The 21390-nt window shown below is 28.1% G+C and overlaps 1 protein-coding gene across 1 annotated transcript in view; it reads left to right on the top strand.

Annotated features, from left to right (window-relative positions):
• The window catches only part of LOC111633024 (serine/threonine-protein phosphatase 2A catalytic subunit beta isoform), a 43701-nt gene extending 32660 nt beyond the window's left edge, over positions 1 to 11041 (top strand). Inside the window, exon 7 of the mRNA XM_023377550.1 lies at positions 10208 to 11041. Within this exon, the coding sequence (XP_023233318.1) occupies positions 10208 to 10280 (73 nt within the window). The 3' untranslated portion in view covers positions 10281 to 11041. The remainder of the gene's footprint in view (positions 1 to 10207) is intronic.
• The last annotated feature ends 10349 nt before the right edge of the window (positions 11042 to 21390 follow it).

Raw genomic sequence — 21390 nt, 5'->3', positions numbered from 1 at the left:
TGGCACTTATTACAGTGTTGTGTTGTAGTTTGAATTTAATTTATTCCAGGAGATTATTTGATGTCTGAATCAATTTTTCCTAGTATAAATAATGAATAGCAAATTAATCCAGTACCAGACTCTGAATAATACCTATTTTGATAAACTTAAAACAGCAAATACACATAATTTAAGATAAAAATAATAGAATTAAATGCCTGAAAAATGAATTAAAGTATGAAACCATAAATAAAATACAGTGGTGCCTCGTACAACGTACTTAATCTGTTCCAGGTGCACGTCCGTTAAGTGAAACGCCGTTATACGAAATGCATTTTCCCATAGAAATACATGCAAAAACATAAAATTTGTTCCGCAGCATAAAATAACCGTACTGTACCATAAAAAATGAAAATGGAGCAGACACCAATTATGCCTGGTAGTCAGATGTTGTGAGGAGGTGGAAGAACACTTTCTTTACACATTCATACAGATACAGACTTTTTACACATTGCAGCGGGTCTTTTTTTTTATTGTTTTTTAATTGGAGTCAGATTCAGGAGAGGCTACCGGAACTTGCAGGGTCAACTTCTCTTGTTCCATCCTTTGTTTTTTGCCCACTGGCTTCTTGAAAAACTTGACCAAGGTTGTCTGTTTCTCTTTCTTCTTTAACACCTATCGGAAATGACGGACAAAGGTGTCATCGTAGAGATCATTGATCCTGTTGGCCTCAGCTCTGTTTGGATAATGAGTGTTGGTAAACTCCTGAACCTCTCCCCATTCGACAAGAAAGTTTTTGTCAACTTTCACTCCTGATGATTTCTTGCTTTGTTTCAATTGAAATCACCTTTCTGTTTTTTTAGAAGCCATGATGCATTATAAATGACTTAACTTGCCAGATTATATGATACGAATAATTCTTTATTAATTAAGATCACTAAACACTTCTACGAGCTACTCTCGCTCCGTTTGTTTTTTACAACCTCTTTTCGTCCCGCCACCTCGGCATCTACACAATTACATTTCGTTTATTTGAATCGTCAACATATATTACATTACATTTAATGTTTATTTAAATCATCAACATATATTACATTACATTTCTACTTCAGATATACTAATAATACATTCTAATAATACTAATATATCCTAAAAATAGCAGATTGTCATTGGCAACGGCAAAAGAGTGGAAACATCATTCGCACTTGTTCGAAGAAAGTCCATTGTTCGTCTCACGTAACTGCCGAACGGAAAGTCCGTTGTTCGCAGCAAGTCCGTTGCTCGAGTCACGTAACGGTCAAACAGAAAGTCCCTTATTCGCAGCGTCCGTTATTCGAGGCGTACGTTATACGAGGCACCACTATACATAAATACTGTAAAATAAAATGAAAATTACATTTATTGATAGCACACCATAGAATTCAGCATCTTAACATAAATGTGTGATCTAATTATAAGTTGGGAAATTTAATATACAGAAATGTAAGATTTTATTCATTGTTTAGAAGCTTTGCTTTAAGCTTTTTACTTCACATTTGGTTTGAATAACATCAAGTTGTAATGTTTTTGGATAAAAAGCATGTCAGGCATATAATGTTTTCAGTTTCAAAAAAAATATAATGATGTACAAACAGTAAAAAAAAAAATTTGTATTGTGTATGGGGAAGATGCTCCTAAGCTTCAAGCATGTCAAATGTGGATTAAAAAGTTCTATTTGGGAAATTTTAAACTAAAGGATACAAAACGTATGGGGGTGTCCAAAAGCTGTTGACAAAGAAAGATTGCAGGAAGAAATTGTTAAAAATCAATAAATAACACACAATACAATATATTTAACCAAACACCAAAAATAAAGTGATAAAAGCACTGAAAACATATAAGCATTAGAAATTTCCCTATCAAGCATGATGTAATATCTTTATGAGAAAGTAGCAATTGAAGAAGTGAGAAGAGCTTCAAGTTGAGTTTGATGTTGTGATGCTGTTTCTGAGTCCTTGATAAAGCCATTCTTACTTGATGTTGCTCAAGTTGGACTTCATTGCCTTCAGAGGTTGTTCTTAATTTTTAGATCTAGAATTTACCTGATCATTTTTACTCTTACACTTTCCCTTAGACAAAATAGCAATAATGATACGTTCTAAGTAATAACTGCAAAACTATACAAGATTAGTGTGACATATTTGTAATTATCGCTTTGTTTATTAGATGGATTTGAAAATAGCAAGTCTTTTTAATTCCACGTTGATAAAACAAAGATGAATTGTATGTACTGTATGTTAATTTTAGATTAGCGATAACACTTTCTAAATAATGAGCTCTTCAGATTGTTACTTCTGATTGGATAATAGAACATCATGTGGTTACTGTGGTTACTATGGAATAATTTTTTAAAAATTTGTTATAGAAGTGACTTGATGAAACTATCTTTTTTTAAAGTTTAAATTTTAAATTTAATGAAGTAAGTTTAAAATATGCCATTTGCCAAAATATTTAAAAATGCAACTTAAGGGAAATTTCCTCATTGAGTATGAACATAATGTGGTCACTGATATCACTGCAACGTAGTGCAATCACGAATTTGAAATCAATAAAATGTTTATTTTATAGCTAATATTTCTGTAAAATAAGTGGCTATACTTTCCATCAGAACATTTAATGAATATAACCAAAATTTCATCTGGATTAAACAAAAATTGCAGGAGTTATAAGGAATTCATATATACATATACACATGCACACATGACAGCTTTTATATTAGTAATAATGTGAGAATGGGAGATGACTTGGACACAATGGATTGCATTTATGCTTTGAGCATATATTTTCACTGCACAGTTTGAACTCCAAGGCAAATTGTTAAATTTTGTGTTCAAAGTTAGTCATTCAAAATATGAGGTACCATTGTATTAATGAAAGATTTCAATTTGATTCTGAAATTAGTATTATATGTAGTAAAATATAAATTTGTTGAAATCATTGAATTATTAAATTATGCTTTGACTTCAGTTTGCTTAATTTTTTCAAGAGTATATTTACATTGATATGCAATTATATGTTTAATTTTAATTTATATTTTTAAAGATTATATAGTTCTTTATAATTTTTATTTTAAACAATTAGTTCTATTTTAAAATAGTTCTTTTCTTCAAATACAGTCAAAACTAACAAACTCTTGATTAATTTGAATTACTAAATCAAATTTACTATTATTTTTCTTGAAATTAGTCTTTAAAAAGCAGCTAATTCAAATTTTTTGGTATAAATTTGGAAAATTTGAAGTTAATGTATTTCATATTTCAAAAATAAAACTTGAAAAAAGAAAGTCTTATGAAATCCAGTGTTTTTTAGTACTTTACCTTACTGACATAAAATTATTGTGCTTTTTGTACTTTTAGTAATGTATGTAAGAAGTATTACGATGCAGCTCAGTACAGTATTCTGCAGCATTCTGGTTGAATTTAGTAACCAATGTTGATTTTGTTAGTTCTTTATAGTAAATAAGAGCTGTGATTGACTCTTGGAACGATATGATTGGATATTATCATCATTAAAACTTTTGATGAGACTATGTTTCATTTCTAAAATTGCACTGCTGTCAACGGCTATACACTTTAGAAATATGAAGGAGTACATGTCAGGAGTTGCAATTTGGCACAGAGTATTTGGTGCCCAAATCATGCACGCATAAAATAAACCAGACTTGTAGGTAGTCAAGGGATTGAGAACTGGATCAAAAGAAAATATGAAATGCTGAGACTGTTTCTACAAATAGGTGCAAGTGCAAGATTTGTGCATGCGTTCCTTATGCTCTCTGAGACATAGTTTCGTCAATGGCTTTGCCATTTTACTTGTTTAATGTAATTTTTTTAGTTTATTTTAAAATTTATTATTATATATTTTTTAATAAATAAAATGGAGGTAAACAAAAATGATAAATTTAGTATTTACTCGCATATAAGACAATCTTGCATATAGGATGAGGTGTGACTTTAAAGATCAAATAAAGAAAATTAGATTTATTAATACAATTCTAATTTTATTTCGTTTAATCACAAATAAAATATCAAATGCACATAAATGCACACATTGTCCCACAAAAATTACTCGCATTTTAAACTTTAAAGAAAAATCTTGTAAAATCGATAATATAATTTGCTCATGTAAAGCTGGACAATCAAGAACCTTTTTTGCCAATTCTTAACAGTCAAATCCATTCTCCATCGATTACACTTATGAGTTTCTCTGAATTCTGATTTCCAAATAATCATCTGTTTTCATGTGGGGATGGATTAAAACTTATATCGGGCTCCTGTGTGATTTTGGAATTTCAATTTAAAATTCAATTCAAAAGCTTTGCTATTCCAATTGCTATTCATCTTTACTCCTGACAATACACAAGAAAAATTGAAGTGACCTAGATAAAATACTTTTGTTTTTAGACACCAGAGGGTGAGCATCTGGTAAAAAATGCAAATACACAGTTTACAAAAATTATTGCAAAAATGCAAAAAATCCTTTTCTTGCGCATATAGGATGACCTAGATTTTTGAAGCAGTGAAAAATGAATAAAAACCTCGTCTTAAATGTGAGTGAATACAGTATATGTGGGCATTTGATAGCCATTTAGATTTTTTGATACATAATGCAATTTAATAGATTGACTTAAATATTTTGTTTTTTTTTTCTATTTCTTTTATTTTACTTATTTTGTAATTACATCTGTTAATGAAAATAAAACAAAAGAAATAGAAAAAAGTGGAATGGTTGAGACAATATCTTCTAAGCTGCATGTCAGTGTTGTGTTTTCAATGGTCAATTCAGAGATGTTGGATATACGATGGTGCAAATTATTCAAAGGTTTTATTCTTTTCTAGCAATTTTTTGCAGGGTATACACTAGTGCAAGTTGTATTCATATGAAATTTTGCTAATGTTAGCATGTAATATGTAAAGAAGTCTTAGATTCAAAGTTTAAGTATATACAACAAACATCATTATTGATATTAGTTTCACTTAAGAATAAGTTTTACACAGAATATAATTTAATAATTAGATTATCAAATTATTATCTGTGCTCTTTCTGATTATTTAAAAATTATTTAATTTGTATTTTTTATTCTTGGGTTTTTTAAATGTTTACTAATACAATATAAATGCTAATTATATAAACATTTTTGTTATTCTATATTCAATACACGTGTACTACTTATACAGTATAAGATATATGTTTTTGGTTTGATTGTTGAAGTAATAGCAGGTTTTCAGATATTGTTTATTATTGAAAAACTACATTAATGCCAATTTTTTATAGTTTTTTTTTAATATAATTTAGTCGTGTATCAAAATATACTGATAACGTTATCAATATTTTATTTACTTATTCTGGATACTTTTTTCTGGAAATGTGTCTAAAATAATCTTATCTTTGTTAAATAGGTTATATTTTATAGAAAATAAAAGTAGATCTATTGTGTGTGTTGTTTCTAATTAATATGCTTTTAAATACTTATTTATACCTATTATTGGTATTTTAAATCAACTTTTTAAAATAAATTTTAGTTTAATAGTATTGGCACTGTATGCCAATAATTATCTTGCTGAAGCTTTTCATAATTAGATGAAACAATATGACCCAGATGGTTCTTATGCCAAAATACACAAGAAATTCAATTCAGTCCTGATTAAAATGAAACTGAAGTCAGAGGTCATAAGTGCATTTTGTATTGAGATATTCACGGTAGATCATTTTAATCAGTCCATTGAAATGTGCATCTTAATAACTTAAAACTTAAAAAATATGCATCTTACAAAAAATTAATTAAATGAGAAATGTTATACTTTAAGCGGGCCACAGAATGGCATAATTGGTTTCTTTGTAAATGACACTACAATTGGTGAAAAGGGAGTCAGCTTCATTTTCTTAAATGGGAACTGCCATTTTTTATTGCATATTATGTAATAAAATAAATATGCATGTCTCACAGTTTTCTCTTTTTGCAAATGATGTTCAAAAACATTTCCATTTTCCTGAATGCATAGACAGGATTAGAAATTAAGAATATCTGCTAGTTGTCCAGCAGACAACCAGCTCTTGATTTCTCGTTGTCTCATAATGAAAGAGCTGGTATACTGCAGGGTGTGCATATATATATTGTAAACTACTAGATAATGCAAAAAACTACCATACATAAAAATAAAACTTATTTATTGCTTGTTAACTAAACAGCTATTTATTAGATTTACACACAAAAAGAAACCTTGAACAACCTGGCAATCTACAAGGCATTTGTTTATAGTAGGTGCCAACTTAGAAAAATAGAGTATTAATTGGGTTAGAATATTACTGGATGTATTCAAAATTTGTCAAAAAAAAAAATCTTTAATGAAGTAAAATTAAACAAAATAAAATTTGATTAAAAACAATGTACAAAAAACTATAATTGGTTAGTATTAAAAAATTACATTATGAATCATATGCTAAAATTCTTTTTAATTACACAAAACTAATGAATAATTAGATATTGAATAAACTTTATTATTCAATACTATATACAATTAAAATGAAAATATAAATGTCCAATTAATGAATTAAAAAATTTGTTAATCAGGTGTTACACCAATTAATTGTTAAAGCAAAACTATTATTTATGAAGTCTATGGTTTTTCTGTATTTGAAAAACATAATACAACTTGTTTAGTTTGAAAGGTGAAAATCATGAGGAAATGATTTTTGCTTGTTGCATGGAGGCAAATATTTTTCTCTTTTGATTTGGTACAATTTACCATCAAGAATTGGAAAATGGCAAATACCAAATGTGTAGATGTGCCCTTTGCATCAGCCAATCACTTGGTATAGTTGAGATAAAGCTTTTATAAGGAGAGTAGTATATTACAGGGTTTGCTTCAGATAATGCAAAACCTTGAATAATTAGGATTCTGTTATATGTACTAAGTTTAACTCTATTGTTCCATTCTTTGTTAATAAGATGATATGTCAAATAAATACAGTAAAACCTCACTTCTTGGTCATTTTACTTAAGTAGACACCTCTGAAATTCTATTACAGTGTGTCCCAAAAATATAGATAATATTTTTAAAAAATAAAAACACATAGATTAAGTATTTCTTAACAATGTGAGTGGTTGTTATTGTTTATTTATATCATAATACAATGTTATATAATTGTTTTTACAATATTTGACAGTTACATAAAGTGTTAAACACAAAATACTTGTTTTGTGATGTCCCAAAAATATAGATAAATTTAAACTTTGAGCAAGAGTTCATAATATAAATTGATGAAAATTGTTGTAATATGAAATAGAACTGCCATTATGTTTAATGACTTCAAAAATGTGATTAAGCATTGATTTAATTAAATTGTAAGATTTCTGTATCCATTTGAAACCAGCACGCAATGATTTCTTAAGCTCTGAAATTGTCATAAAATGCCTATTATTAGCATACATTTTTCTAGAAAACACCCACAAGTTCTCAATTGGATTTATGTCCGGGCTTCTTGCTGGCTACTTAGCTGTTGAATGTGAACAATGAATACTGGCATTGTTGATTTTCCAACAGGTCCTCCAATTTTTTCTCCAATAGGTATTAAATTCTTTTTTTAGGGTTTCTTGATAATTTTTAGATGTCTGTCTATCAGTTAAAATTACTAAATTTGATAAACCATTAAATCCAAAGCAACCCCACACCATTACAGAACCACCACCCACCCTTTTGCGTGCTGAAAAACTGCACTCACCTTTCCTAATTTCATGCCAGTAATTAGGCTATCCAAATTAAATTTCTTTTCATTACTGAAAAGAACTGAGAGCCATTGGTCATTCCACAGCATGTGATTTTTAGCCCACTGCATTCTTGTCAATTTGTGTTGTTTTGTTAGTTGTGGTTTTTTTCATTATGGCAACAAATTTTATATGTGGAACTGCTGAACTTCTTCAATGAACAGTGCTTTTGATATTTTTAATTCACTTTCAAACAAAATTTGATGAACTGATTTATCTTGTTGTGATGCAAGGCACACAATTTGATTATCATCCCTTTGAGATGTGATTTTGGGTCTTCCTGATTGATGTTTAGAAGGTATTGATGATTTTCCTAAAATTTTATAAATTCCAGAGTATATTTGTTCATTAAAACAGCAATTTCCTTGACACAATAGTCTCTGCTTTTAATTTCCATATTCTTGCAATTTCTTCCATACTAAACTCTATCCCATGTGGCATTTTGAAAAGTTTTGATTCAGTATTCAAATTATTACTTGACAACAAAGTTAAAGTGTTACTTGACGTTATTTATTATCATTTTTGTAGTTTTAAGTTTCTTATGCTTGAAATGTTACAATTCTAATTTATTATCTATATTTTTGGGACAGCCAAAAATATATTTTTGTTGTTAAATTATTAATATAATGATCTTTAATTTTAAAATTAACAAAAATCAGTGTAAAATAACTTGAATATACAAATGAAATCATTTACATTTCTCTTAAATTCCTAACAATTCTGAAAAGTAGTAAAATGTTGATTATTTATACTTTTGGGACACACTATATTAAAACTTAAACAGTTTTATACAAATAATATGGGCTGTCTTGAGATAGCCGGGGACATAATCAGAGGTACGCCACATACGGGCACGTGATCGTGAGATCGGTTCTCTTACTTTTTATAGGAGGGCTGTTATAAACGATCCTAATTGTGAGATTCGGATCTACGTCAGGATTCCTGTGACACCAGTTAATCAATCTTATTATACGCGGATTAACACGCGTACGAGATCTGATTCGGATACAAAATTAAGAGACATTTTAATTATAAAACAAACAAAAGTAAATTTAATGATTCTATAAGTAAAACTAATACAAATATCGAGGAACGAGGGATAATAATATGACAATTAAGATACACTATATAGGCAGGGACTTGTACTATACCCGATACGCGATCGAGAGAGAGAGCTCACAAAATCGTTATAAAACATACAACCTGTTTTAGTTGTCGTTCGTCTTCTTCTCTGTAGGCAAGGGACACCTTGGAGATAAAGTTCATTTACTTCTTTCCATGGGAGATCAATATGTGCACAAAATCCAAGTATATTTTCTAAGTGCTAACTCTGGAATTATTCTGTATGTGACTCGTCTAAGGACGTTGGTCATCAGGAGGAAAATGTATGGAGTTCGGACACTCTCTATGTCTGTCGATGAACTCCCCGAATTCTGACAAATTCCCTCTATATCTGCTGATTTTCGACCAATCATCGGCCAGTAACTCTTTCATGAGAACGGATGAAAGGGGAATGAATGAGGGGTAAACATTTCCCATCTGAGCGGGATTTTAACCAGATAAGGGAAAGTCAGAGGATGTTCTAACTTCTGTGAAAGGAAGTAACATCTGTTATCTGCCTTTTCCCACGTTAAAACATTATTTTTCTCACCAAAAATGAAGTAATATTTGGTGACAATATTTAACATAATTAATAAATTATTAATTTAGACCCAGGGGCCTTACAGGTCTCACACTTGGTGCCCTTTTTGCTTAAGTGGCCAATATAGAAGTGTCATAAGGTAATATTTATCCCAATAAAACAGGAAAACTCACATTCCTAGACTCAACTGAGTCTAGGAATGTGAGTTTTCCTGTTTTATTCAAATATACAGTAAAAATGTGGGTTTTACTGTATAAATGAGGATTTACTGTATATTGTAGATTTTGTCATGATATTTTATCAAACATCCTTGTTTGGGTTATGATTTTGGCTATTTTTAAATTTGTCCTTTTATAGTAATTTTTCTCCAGAAAGTCCTACTTTTTTAAGCCTTGAAACACAGTAGGAGCACAGAAATGATACAAGTAACTGTAATGATGTTTTGATTATCTTAATCAAATTATATAATTTTGCTATTAAAAGCTATTTATTAGACTAAATATTATTAATGATAGCAAGCAGCAGACTTGCTATCGTTAATAATAATTTCTTTCTGTGTATAAGATATGTTTATACACAAAAAAAGTCAAATAAAACCTAGCATCCAACATTAAAGATTGATCTGGGTTTAACTCATTTGACATAACTAATAATATTTTTAACATTTCCTAAATTAATTTTCTTGTCATATTTTTCAAGAATATTATATAAAATTACATTAAAAAATTATTTAAAAAAAAAGTTAACTATTTTTTAATGATCTCGTTTTTATTATTCTCTTTCAGCCTACAATTTGATCCTGCACCAAGGCGAGGGGAACCACATGTTACTAGACGCACACCAGACTATTTTCTTTAAAATATGTGTATTTTGTTATGTTTATTTTAGTTTTAATTTAGCTTAAGGATAAATTACCCTTTGGGTAATCAAGATGCAAATGGCAAAGTAAAAACTATTAGTTATGCATCTGATTTGTCTGGACAAAAAGAAAATTTCTTATTTTCTGTGGGTGCATCATTTTCATTCCTTATTTGAAATTGTATGAATTTTATATTTGTCCAAATGAAATTATTACACTGAAGCCAAGGTTTACAAATTTAACAATATTAATTAATTAATTATTAACCAAAAAAATAATTCAGACAAAATTGTATAATGTGCATAAAAATTGCAAAATTGTATCCATTTGTATAAAATTCCCACATCTGCACAGAAGTTAAAATTTTAAAAAAATTAAAGACGAAATTGGCTTTGTTAATTCATTAATTGCTGCTTTTTATGCATGTATTTTATTGGGAAAAATAAGAAAATTTTGCCATCTTGTGATAAATTGACAACTTGGAAAAATTTTGTGACCATTTTTAAATATTAAAAAATATAAACTCTCTATCTGAACATGACAATTTATAAATACTTTTTATGCCATTTCTCTTGCTTTATTAAAAATTTTAAATAAAAAGAAAAAAGAAATTCTGCCAAGTTTGCAACATCAAATTAGAAAAAATAATTATCTTGCATTGATGTTTTGATCTAAGGAAAAAAAAAAAGGAAAATGTCTTGTCTTAAATACAGTAGAATTACACAGCAGTAGACGATACCTGTTCAAAATTATTAATCGGTACAGTTAGCCTGTATTGCATGTCTATATACAGTTGTTATCAATATGGAATGTAATCCTTAATCGGCGAGGAATTATTTATTTATATCAATAAAGGAAGGATTAATTCCATTCTCTACAGATATTAAACAGAAAAAAAAAGAAAATTATTCAATCATTGAAATAAAAATTGTTACAAGTCCATGTAAACACTGTACACTAGTTAAAATTTCATATCTTATACGATATTTAAATAAAAATTATGGGAACAAAATTGTATAGGTGATGTATCAAAGTGTCATTTTCTGCAATAATAATATGTGCATTAAAGTTTTATACATTTATAAATGTTGTATATTATATCCATTTAAAATTAATACTGTAAATCTAAGGTTATAAACCTATATAACAAATACAGTTAAGAATTGTTTAGAGAAATGAAAAAAAAAAACATTCATGAAGAGAAAGGCATAATTATTTTAAATTTGTAATTAACTTTCCTAAGTAGTTTGAGTTAGCCTTAAAGTAAAAGTGCAGTAATAATCTTGAAGATAGGAAAAAAATTAGTCTTTAATTTAAAAGAAGGATGAAAGGGATTAATTATTTAAGTTAAATGTATTAATTATCATACTTGTTACTTTTAGAAATGAAAGAGAATTTTCAGATTTTATATAAAGTTAAACATATAACAGGATAACAGGCAGGCAAAAGAAGCAAAATAAATAAGTAAGNTATATATATTCATAATTATTTGAATGAACTATTAAAGTGGATTAACATTACATATAATATAAACATGAAATTTTAGAATGATTCCAGTTCCATTCTTTATTTACTTTCATCTGGTTAATACAATTTGTTCTATTATTTTCAGATTCTTGTATTATTTCACAAATTAATAAACAATATTTGAATTCCCATGTATACTAGTGTCTAGGAAGAGAATATTAGATATTTTTAGAAATCAATTTTATGGTTTTAATCAGTTTAAAGTTTTTTTAAACTTGAAACATTCTTAGTAAATATTATAGAACATGTAGGAATAAAATAGGAAATTTTTGGCAAGTAATTGAATTAGAATAAATAAATAAATGAAAATAGTTAAATAAAATTTAACTGATTTTATTTAATTTGAATAAAGCTTTCATTATTTTAATTCATTGCTAGAGAGTGAATTCTTACTAATAGTTCTGGTTATAATTATTATAATTTAAAGTTATATACAGTAAAACCTCGTTAATATGACCACTCCCAAAACTTCGAAAAACTTTCATCTCAAAGGGTGGTCTTGTCAAAATGGGTGAGAAAAATATGATACAGAGTACTGTATATAGTACTAAGTCCAGTAGAAATATGTAGTATTATATAGTATATGAAATACAATATCTCCTATGTAGTGTAACAGTGAGGGCTATTGTATAGGCCAGTGATGGCAAATCTTTTTCCAAAGGTAGATCAAAAAATTGAATTCAAAATTTAGTAAAAATAATAATTAAAAATAATTAAATTCATTAATTGAAAAATAACAAGAAATGTTTACTGATTTCATTTAATTTTTTTATTCTATATCAGAAAAATAACAATAAACTATACATAAATGAAAAGAAAATAATAATGTAATTATAATGGCAACAAATATTTTGTTTATTGGAAGTCTGCTACTGTTTGTTTAATGATGATATTTTTATCTGAGGTTCATAATTAAAAGTTTTCATGAAAACTTTAAGACCCTGCTTTCACACTACATATACAGTTTTGAAATCTATCAAAATATTTTTTATCTATATATATAAAAACGAATGTATGTCTGTCTGTCCTTCATGCATTACTATACCATTTATCCGATTGCCATGAAACTTTGGGAAGTTGTTTAATACACTCCCGCAAAGGTTTCTGGCATAGTACATTTATCTTACGATAGATGGCACACGTGTATACGAGCATTTCAGCATGGTTAGGAGTTGAAACTTGAAATTTGGTACACAGTTAGGGTACGTCACGAGAATGAACACTAACAAGGAATTTTTTTAATCATCCTTCCCGGCAGGAAAAGGGACAGGATTAAGGTTTCAACAATGGAAGTGTTAAGAGAAAGCAATGTGCAAGATTTACAGGCTCAGATGCGGTTTTTTGCGTTAAATCAAACATAATTTTAGACCCATCTAAAAATTTTCTAATTAGTCTCTAAACAGGGGAACCTAATTCTTGCATTCTGTGAAAACGGGTAAGATTGGCTGTAATGTAATAATCTTAATCTTCGCTATTGTTATTTTTTGCCCAAGCAACGCTGAGCTTATCTGCTAGTAATATATAAAACCCTAATACTCTGTAGGTCATCGTATGCTATGACTCGTGTCACAGGTTTGCCATGACTGGTATAGGCAATACAGCAAAAACTATTTAAAATACTGTGTATTGATTAACATTATACTGCAAGAAAATTCATTTATCAATAATCACACACAATTCTGTGTACTGTACATGAAAATGTAATGCATACAGATTAAATGTTTGATTTAAAGTAATCTGAGATGGTAATTTCTTTTTGTAGAGTCAGAGTGAAAAATAAGGACAAGAATTTCAATATTAAAGTTAAAAGAAGTTTAATTATAATGTAGCATACATGAGGTTGCATTATATACAATACAACCCAAGACAATACAAAAAAACTGGTGTCACTTCTGCCATCAAATGCTACATAAATATCAACAGTTTTTTTGTATTTTAACTTTTATGGTAAAATGATGTCTTCAATATTTCTTGTTTGATCAAACAGATCTCTTTCAGGCCAAATGGATTCCAAAAGTCACCCAAATTTCTTGTCATCAATTACCTTTTTATCTATCTTTATTAAGAGGAAAATTAAATTTATTGGCTTTTTATATTAGCTCAATAAGAATAAAGCATGGGCTGTTCTTATTGGGATGTTCTTGTTGTTACAAAGAAATATTATATTCTTAATTTTGTTGGGATTGTCACCTGTGGACATTTTAAACTGTTTTACATATTTGTGCAGAGGCATAGCCTCTAAAGAAAGGTTGTCTTTGCAATGGAAATAGTTGTTCCTGGTGATTGGACATGGCAAGCAAAATTGGACTTGTATCCAGATGTATTTTACTTTTTATTAAAAGCATGGGCTGACTTGTTATTGATGATATTAACTTAATTAATTAATAGCAAATTATGTATATTATCCTCAGTAGGACTGAACGAAAATAAGAGACATTAAAGTTGAAAAAAAGAAGATTTGGATGAAATTTTATACCTAATTCAACATGCCCAACATTGTCCATTGTATATGCTCATTGTTTCGATTTTATCACCGCATCCAGAATGATGAAATTAGTTACTTCAAAGAGAGTATTTCACATAAAGGATTGAGTCCAGATGGTTATTGGTTGGCTTAAAGGGATTAAAAACAGTGAATCCTATAGAATAAACATTCTGTTTTAAGAAAATCTGGTTATGTAAAGGGGTGGTCATCTGGAGAGGTTTTACTGTAATTGATTGTTGATAGTGTATAGATCAATCTTGCATTAATACCACCTTCAGCATTTCATTAATTTTTAAATGATATGATAAATTCTATTTTTCATAGCATTGCTTAAACCATACAATTAATTTAATAAATATAAAACTTTCATATAAAATCATATACATCAAATGATTCTATGACTGTCTAACTATTAAGTTTGGAAACTTAATATTAGGACAGTACTTAGTGAAAAACTGAAAACATTTAATGACATATATATATTTGAATAAAATATTAGCTTTATATTTAAATTAGTTAAATATAATAATCAGTATACTGATTATAATATTTTAGTAAAAGGTACACAATGTTGTCAAATTCAGATTTGTAAATAATCATATAAATTTACCCTTTTATTTCATTGAAATAGTGAAAAAATATAAGAGGAAAAAATGTTCCTAATGGTATAATTTTCCCCCTTGTGATGGGAATAAACTAGAATAATTATGCAAATCTTGTAATTGTTTATTTTTTATGTTTTAGACTGCTTTATTCATGAGTTTTGTGATCTTTTATGAATAATACTTCCTTCAGAAAAACTGTTTTTAGTGTCTTATATTGTCTACAATAAAATCAAAATTCATACGTATATATTTCTATTTAGAAGAATTTTAGTGTTTGTTTATTTTTTCTTTAATCTATTAAAATGCACTGAATCTACTTATTGTAATCACTTTGGGACTGATTTGTTGATCAGTTGATCGTTAAGATATAAATATATGATGATGATCAACTGATAACATTAAATGGCTAAACAGATGATAATGTATTTATTAAAAATTCTGATTTATTTATTTATTATTTTAGCATTAAAAATCATGTGAAAACAGTTAAAAAATGTATATTATAACTTTAAGATCTATAATTGTTATTAATTAATAATTTGTAGTAATTTTTCCAGTATATAATTGAAGTAATACAGTAAAAGCTCAATATAATAGACCTCACATTATTATGGACAGTTGATGTTGGCCTTGCCAAAAGTATAGGAAAATTGTAATAAAACTCATTTGCTGTAACATACTTCCACTACTATAGACTTTTTTCCAGGTTCCAAGACCACTCCTATTATTACAGACTTTTTAGTTGCCATTCTATTTTGTCATAATTATAGTTTTATTTATTTTATTTGCAAAAAATAAATACAAAAATAATCATTTATTTATTTTTTATATAAATTTTGACATGTTTGTTCAGATTTTTGTTTTGTTTTCTGATTGACCAATTTTGTTCAGTTTTGGTTTTTTTCCCTCTATAAGCAACCAGTCTTGGATTTGTTGTGTAAAGCAAAGCCATGGATCATAAAATAAAATGAAAAGCTTCAGATAATATTTTAGATTTACCAATAGATAGATATATATTGTTTTTAGAAGTTTAATAAAAATCTGGCTTATATACTTTACAACTGAAATTTTGTCCACTACTTTAATTGACTTTTGTCCACTTTTATATTGATATACAGTAATGAGCCAGTTGATATTTCTGTAAACAGTAGAATCCCTTATATTTGTAGTAACAGATCCACTGAAATGAGGTAAAAAATACATTGTGGCTATTTTCTCCAGATCCAGATGCCAAAACTGAAGATACTGTATTTTCTAGGTTCGTTATTGAAACCTGTTTTAACATGATTCTACTGTATACTAATGGACTTTTCAATATAATAGACAAGTTTATAATAATGAGTAATCACAATAAAACACTCATTATAACAGACCGATTTCTTTGTTCCTGGGGTGGTCCATTATATTGAGCTTTTCTTGTATATGTTAGCTATATATTAGCAATTTGTTCTATTATACTGCCAATAAATAACAAAACAAATGTTTCATGTTTAAAGCACTGATTAAGACTTACAATAATTGTGCATTATTAGCCAACATTGAGGCTGATAACACAAAAGATGGATTTAAAATTCTTATTTATCTGAAGATAATGATAACTATAACTGAAATTGATGAAAAAAAGTATGTTTGAACTTTTATGTTTTTAGGCTTTCTAATTCTGATAACCTTAAGTGAATGATGATAAAATCTGTGATTACAATAAGAAGTTGCTAATTCTACCATATTTAATTGCATTTGATGTATATAAATATCATTATTAGTCACTACTACTTAATTTTGTGACAGTTAACTTTTATTTTTTCCATTAAAATTTATTTTTTGTCAGGATGGGGAAGTATTGGATTGAGAGATGAGACTAACAACAGTTAAACAAAAGCATGACACATATATTCTAGTAAAGTCTACGAGGACAACAGCTCCCCAAGTGGAAAAAATATATTAGCTAAAGAAAGGGTGCAATGATTATGTAATTTACATATTCCAACATTAAATATTAAATTAAATTAATCATAAATGTGATTTTTAATTAATAGTTATGCTAATTTATACAGTTCAAAGTATTTCAGGAGCATTAATAAAATTACTGTATCATTAAATATTACAATTTTATATACTCAAAAAAAAGCTTGATTCAATTGATAAATTCAACTGCTCTTTAAAAATTTTTTCATATACAACAATTGCTATCTATATTTGTTGTATTCTAGAACAAGTATTTTAAGTTATAAAGTTTAAAAGTGATTTAAAGATTTATTACAAATACATTAAATGCAATTGATATTCTGCAAAGTTTTATATTTATGTAAGTATTTTTCCAATGCAAATTAATTGAATTAATTATATAACCATTTTTATAGAAAAGAATAGTATGAATAATGTAAACATACAATTTGAAAACCTATAAATTGCTTATATAAGAGGGGGAAAACAGTAATAGTGATTAATGCTTTCATATTAATAGTTCCAATATACAGGGTGTTTGGAAATTCCCGTTACAAACTTCTAGGACTTGTGGAGGGAGTGAGTACATAATGTTTTGGTTAGGAACCCATGTCCATTTCCGTTCTACGACGGTTTCAATTCAGATGTTTAACTCTTCCACTTTTGCTTGAGGAATTTGAATTAGCCGTGACGCAGTGCAATTATTAGGTGACTATTCGAAAGGAAACATAACAAAATGCCCATTTATCACTTAAGCACATTTGTTTTTATTAACACTTAAACTTTATGTGTTTACATTATTCCAAAACAAAAAAGAACCCAGCATACTGTACGTACAGAACATTACTGATGCATTACAACAGCAGCTTGATGTGGTGTCTACCTGTTGCATACCAGGACAAGCAACTCTGAGACTTTTCTCTTTCCCTCAGCAGAAGTGTAAGAGTTAAACATCTGAATTGAAACCGTCATAGAACAGAAATAGTATGTTTCCGGACATGGGTTCCTAATCAAAATATTATGTACTCACTGCCCTCTACAAGTCCTAGAAGTTTCTAACGGGAATTTCCAAACACCCTGTATACATATAATTTTTTTAAGGTAAGAAGAAAAATACATTACAATAATAGTAATAAATATTTTTTCTCATAGAAAAAATATTTATGGATTTTATAGTAATATCATAGTTCTTTCTAGCATTGTAATTTCTTAATTATGCAATATAGAAATACTCAAAACTTGCAGGCCAAGTTAGATGTCATAAATGATAAATTTTTAATTTTGTCTTGAATTTGCAGGCTATGCCATATTCAAAGATTATATCTTGTAATTAATAAATTTTCATAACTATCTCATGTTTTGCTGAGAAATATTTATATCATCACAAATAGTTTCAATCTAATTTCTATAGATTATTTTCAGATTTAATACTGTATCTGAATGTTTTTTAAATGGAACATTTGAACATATGTAATTTAAACACAAAATTAAAATACAGAATATAAAAACAAAAAATGAAATAAATAAAATAAGTAACAAACAAACTAATGTATTGTATACAAAAGGGTGGATGCAAACTACAAGTTTCTATATTGCAATTTCTTTATGTTGAATTTCCATGGAGAAGATAACTCTTCTGCATTGCTGACATTAATGCAATCATCAATTTGCTTTCATAAATTGAAATTTTTAAAAAATGTTTGGATACCTGAAGAAGACATAAAATTTAGGTTTAAAACATTTGTGATATAAATAAATATTTCTCAGCAAGCATATGGTGGTTACAAAAATTTAGTAATTGTTTCTCACTGCTGATTCTTACTTTGATTGTTATATCATGTATTCAATTAAAAACATATAATCTATAATATGTCACACAAATCATCTTTTCAGAAAGATGGATATCTGGTAGAATTTTGTTCATTCAAACACACGACAATCTTAAATAACACTGTTTTAGCAAATGCATAGGTGCGGTCATAAATTTGTACTTTATCTCTGCTGATCACATCTGAACTCTATACTGTTTTAAAATGAAATCTTTATTTTTAAAAAATAAACAGCAATGCATTATTGAGCATAGTTCTACATATGTCAGAAAGTATTTTGTCTCTGATTGAAGTTTAAAGCAACTGCACAATCACTAAACATGATTTTTTGCAAATATATACAATTTGGCAAGGATGATATTGTGACAAAGCCAGAATTTTGAAATTCAATCTATAGGCTGAGATGTCTGAGGTCAAAGTTTGTCATGCAGTCTATGGGCTGATTGGGTTGCAATTTGAAAAAATTGTAAACCTATAAATTCCCACTGTCATCTGTCTGTCCTTAATCTTGAGAATGGAGTTAGATGGATGAAAGTCAAGACCAGATATGGAAAGATTAGGGGCAGGAGTCCCTGTTTAACTATATACAAACTTTTTGTTTGCACTAGAAGACATCTTATTTCAATTGAAAAATTTTCCCCTGAAAGGAGTTCAATGTATGACTGGTGCAACTCTATTGCTAACAGGAAGAGTATGATGTACAGGGGCAAGACACTAATTTGAAATGGAGAACATATTTTAAATTAAATAAATTAAAAATGTGATTAAAAATTGCTGCTCAGTATTGTGATGATGTCACAATAAAATAATTGCTCATTGTGAACTGATTGCATGCTACATGTCGATCGAGTTTCTGATTGCTGTCAAAAATTTTTATTTTAGATTTAGATCAGTTTTAAACACTTTTTTCGTGTAGTGTTTGTTTTCTATGCTATGGAGCTCAGTTGCTAGAAAATACCTAGTTTATGGTATATAACAGACATGGGCAAATGCGGCTCTTTTTGAGTTACATGCAGCTCTTGCTGAAAGTGTTAATTTCTGCTTTTTATTGTTATTTTTACAATTTTATTTCCACAATTTTGTGAAAATATGTTTATTTAAAAAATTCAATATTTGTTTTATATTATATTATATAATAAAATCGTGGTACAGAATAAAAAAGTACAGAACTGTGGCTCCATGCATTTTGCAAAACCTACATTTCGGCTCCCATTGAACTCTTGCTTGCCCACCCCTTGTATATAATAAACATTGTAAAATATATAGTACTAACACTATATATTTTACAATGGCTTTATTTTTGTTTTGTTATTTTTTGACAGCAAAGTTTTTTTCTACAAATTTGTTTATAAATATTCCACAGCTGTACTTAATTTTATTATGCTTGGAATTGGTCTTCAATTTGTTAGCTATTCTTTTGAAGAAACAATACAAACATCTTGATTCTAGAATTACAACACCAGCTTTATATTTATTAATTTAATTCTGTTTATTTTCTAATAGATTTTATCTTACAGTTAACAGTCAATAAAATTTTTAATAATTGACCAGAATAAACTATTTTGGAAATAAAGTTATTTTTTAAAAATTATTTTCAATATAATATTTTATATTTCAATGATGATGATTTTAATTTCATAATGAAATTACTTTAATTAAATATTAGCCTTTAAATATACAAAAACATTGAACAGGAAACAAATTTTGATACAAGAAGTGTATTAAAAATGTCCTAAAAAATTCTTGTTCATTAAATGTACAAATAATTACAACTGTTTCTAAAATGATGCATTTGTGTAACTCCCACTCCATATTAATCAACCCTGGAGGAAACCAGCCTCTCTGGTAAATACCAGAGAAGCTGGTTGATATGACCAGAGAGAATGATAAATACCATTGACATTTGTCAATGGGCAGTCTAACCAAGCTGATGAAAGCCTTAGTTGTTCTGGAGATCCTGATTCAAATCTGGATCAGCTTAGAAATTTTTGTGATTTGGTTAACTCTAGTGTTGGATTATCTCGATCATCCAGCCAACCTAATGTGGACTTTGCTGAACCTATGATATACATAGGAATAGGCTTAATAAAATAATTGAAACTTTAATATGTTTGAAAAATTATTTCATGAGCAAATAATAAAATGTTTTAGTTTGGTGATTTTCTTATACAGTATAGAATTTCTTAATGTTACGATAATTTTATAATTAAACTATCCAGAGGCAATCTACACAGGGTAATGGGTCTATTAGAGCAAAAATTAATTTATTACAGGGAGTATTTCATTCTCTGTTTGTGAGATAAAGCATGAAATTTTCGTATAGAATATCAAATTGATTTTCCTCCATTAATTTAAATATTAAGTGTAAAGTGGGAAGAGCGATTGGCCCTTAACAAGATGTTAAGTTTATATAACAAGATATCCAGCAGTCATTTGCATGTAAACATTTTTAAATTTAATATTTGTCTCAAAAGTTTTAAATAACAACGTACAAAAACAGACACAGAACCAACTTCTGGTGTGTATAATACAAAATGAACACTGCACGAATGTTTTCCAACTCCTTCCAAGTTCTTCAGGTGCGATTGAACGCTTATCCTACGGAACGTTATTGGGACTAACACCTTTACTATTTAAAAAATTTCATTGCATAATTTAAATTTAAATCGTTTAAACCGGAAGTCAATTGAAAATTATTCGTTAAAAGTTAGGATCATGT

Source organism: Centruroides sculpturatus, unplaced genomic scaffold (genome assembly GCF_000671375.1).
Source record: "Centruroides sculpturatus isolate CEXI.00-Female unplaced genomic scaffold, Cexi_2.0 scaffold764, whole genome shotgun sequence".
Lineage (NCBI taxonomy): Eukaryota > Metazoa > Arthropoda > Arachnida > Scorpiones > Buthidae > Centruroides > Centruroides sculpturatus.
This window is presented reverse-complemented; position numbering and strand designations above follow the sequence as displayed.